The 1,670-nt window shown below is 52.1% G+C and overlaps 1 protein-coding gene across 2 annotated transcripts; it reads left to right on the forward strand.

Annotated features, from left to right (window-relative positions):
• Nucleotides 1-1,172, forward strand: KVP17_001875 (uncharacterized protein; the record flags this gene model as incomplete). 2 transcript variants are annotated; one of them, XM_068517669.1, is made up of 1 exon in its annotated part: nt 1-1,172. In XM_068517669.1, a coding segment is annotated over one exon (1,172 nt), but the record flags the coding sequence as incomplete, so codon positions are not given. The 2 variants fall into 2 exon arrangements, with proteins under 2 accessions (XP_068372565.1, XP_068372564.1); XM_068517668.1 differs by having other exon boundaries at nt 159-1,172.
• Nucleotides 1,173-1,670: the final 498 nt, after the last annotated feature.

Consider the following 1,670-nt stretch of genomic DNA (forward strand, 5'->3'; position numbering starts at 1 on the left):
TGGGTAAGGGGTCCTTCAAGTACGCGTGGGTACTGGACAAGCTCAAGGCTGAGCGGGAGCGTGGTATTACCATCGATATCGCCCTTTGGCAGTTCGAGACTCCCAAGTACCACTACACCGTCATCGATGCCCCCGGCCATAGGGACTTCATCAAGAACATGATTACTGGTACTTCCCAGGCCGATGTCGCTCTCCTCGTCGTCCCTGCCGATCAGGGTGGCTTCGAAGGCGCTTTCTCCAAGGAGGGCCAGACTAGAGAGCACGCTCTCCTGGCTTTCACTCTCGGCGTGAAGCAGATGATTGTCGGTATCAACAAGATGGATGCCTGTGGCTACAAGGAGGCCCGATACAAGGAAATCACTGACGAAGTTTCTGGCTACGTTAAGAAGGTCGGCTACAAGGTGGCTGGTGTCCCCTTCGTGCCTATCTCCGGTTTCGTTGGCGACAACATGCTTGACCAGTCCACCAACATGCCGTGGTACAAGGGACCCACCCTTGTGGCCGCCCTTGACATGATGGTTCCCCCCAAGAGGCCTACTGACAAGCCCCTGCGTCTTCCCCTCCAGGATGTCTACAAGATTGGAGGCATTGGAACTGTCCCTGTCGGACGTGTCGAGACCGGCGTCATCAAGTCTGGTATGCAGATTCAGTTCGCTCCCACCGGCCTGGTCACAGAATGCAAGTCCGTTGAGATGCACCATGAGTCCGTCGCTGAGGCTCACCCCGGTGACAACGTCGGCTTCAACGTCAAGAGCGTTGCCGTCAAGGACCTGAAGAGAGGATACGTGGCCTCTGATTCTAAGAGCAACCCCGCCTTCGCCGTGGAGAACTTCACTTCGCAGGTCATTGTCCTCAACCATCCCGGTGAAATCAAGAATGGGTACTCTCCCGTTCTCGACGCCCACACTGCGCATATCTGCTGCAAGTTCGCCAACATCCAGGCTAAGATGGACAAGCGAACCGGTAAGGTTCTCGAGGAGAACCCCAAGGTCGTCAAGTCCGGCGATGCCTGCCTGGTTGTCCTAGAGCCCACCAAGCCTCTATGCGTGGAGCCCCTCCAGGACTTCCCCCCTCTGGGTCGATTTGCTGTCCGTGATATGAAGCAGACAGTGGCTGTTGGAATAATCAAGTCTGTTATAAAGAAGCAGGCTGCTGCGGGCAAGAAGAAGTGATTGTTTGCGATGACAACCTTTTAGTGTGACTGACCGATCCAACGTGTGACTAGTCGCCCAAGGTAACTTAAGTATTTTGCGGGCTCAGATCAATAGCGAGCTGAAAGCTGGCTTTGATATTTCTTGTCACTGCTTCGAAATACCTTCATTGAGCAATTTGCGCGCCTGCTGCCTTTGTTAGATGTAGCAGCTGTAGCTGTTTTTAAGGCTCCTTCTCCAGAATCGAACGTTATCCGTTACAGTCACGGTAGTCCACTACACTACCGTCAGAACTGATAGATCAGATATTCAAACGCATCATTGACAACCAATTGAATCGTAGACTTATTCAAATGGTGATAGTGTGAATGCTGATTTCTACTACAACTCTGAAAAAGAGTAGCCGAAGCTGCACGTATTATCCCCAGAATTACCACGGTTAGCCGTGTGATCAATATGCGTGTAGATCATGACTGTTTTAATGAGCCGTCTGCGGTTTCGACGTATAAAGTCTTATAC

This window comes from the organism of the source record quoted next (genome assembly GCF_019968985.1).
Source record: "MAG: Porospora cf. gigantea B chromosome Unknown PgB_NODE_6408_length_1670_cov_6694.36, whole genome shotgun sequence".
Classification (NCBI taxonomy): Eukaryota; Apicomplexa; class Conoidasida; order Eugregarinorida; family Porosporidae; genus Porospora; species Porospora cf. gigantea B.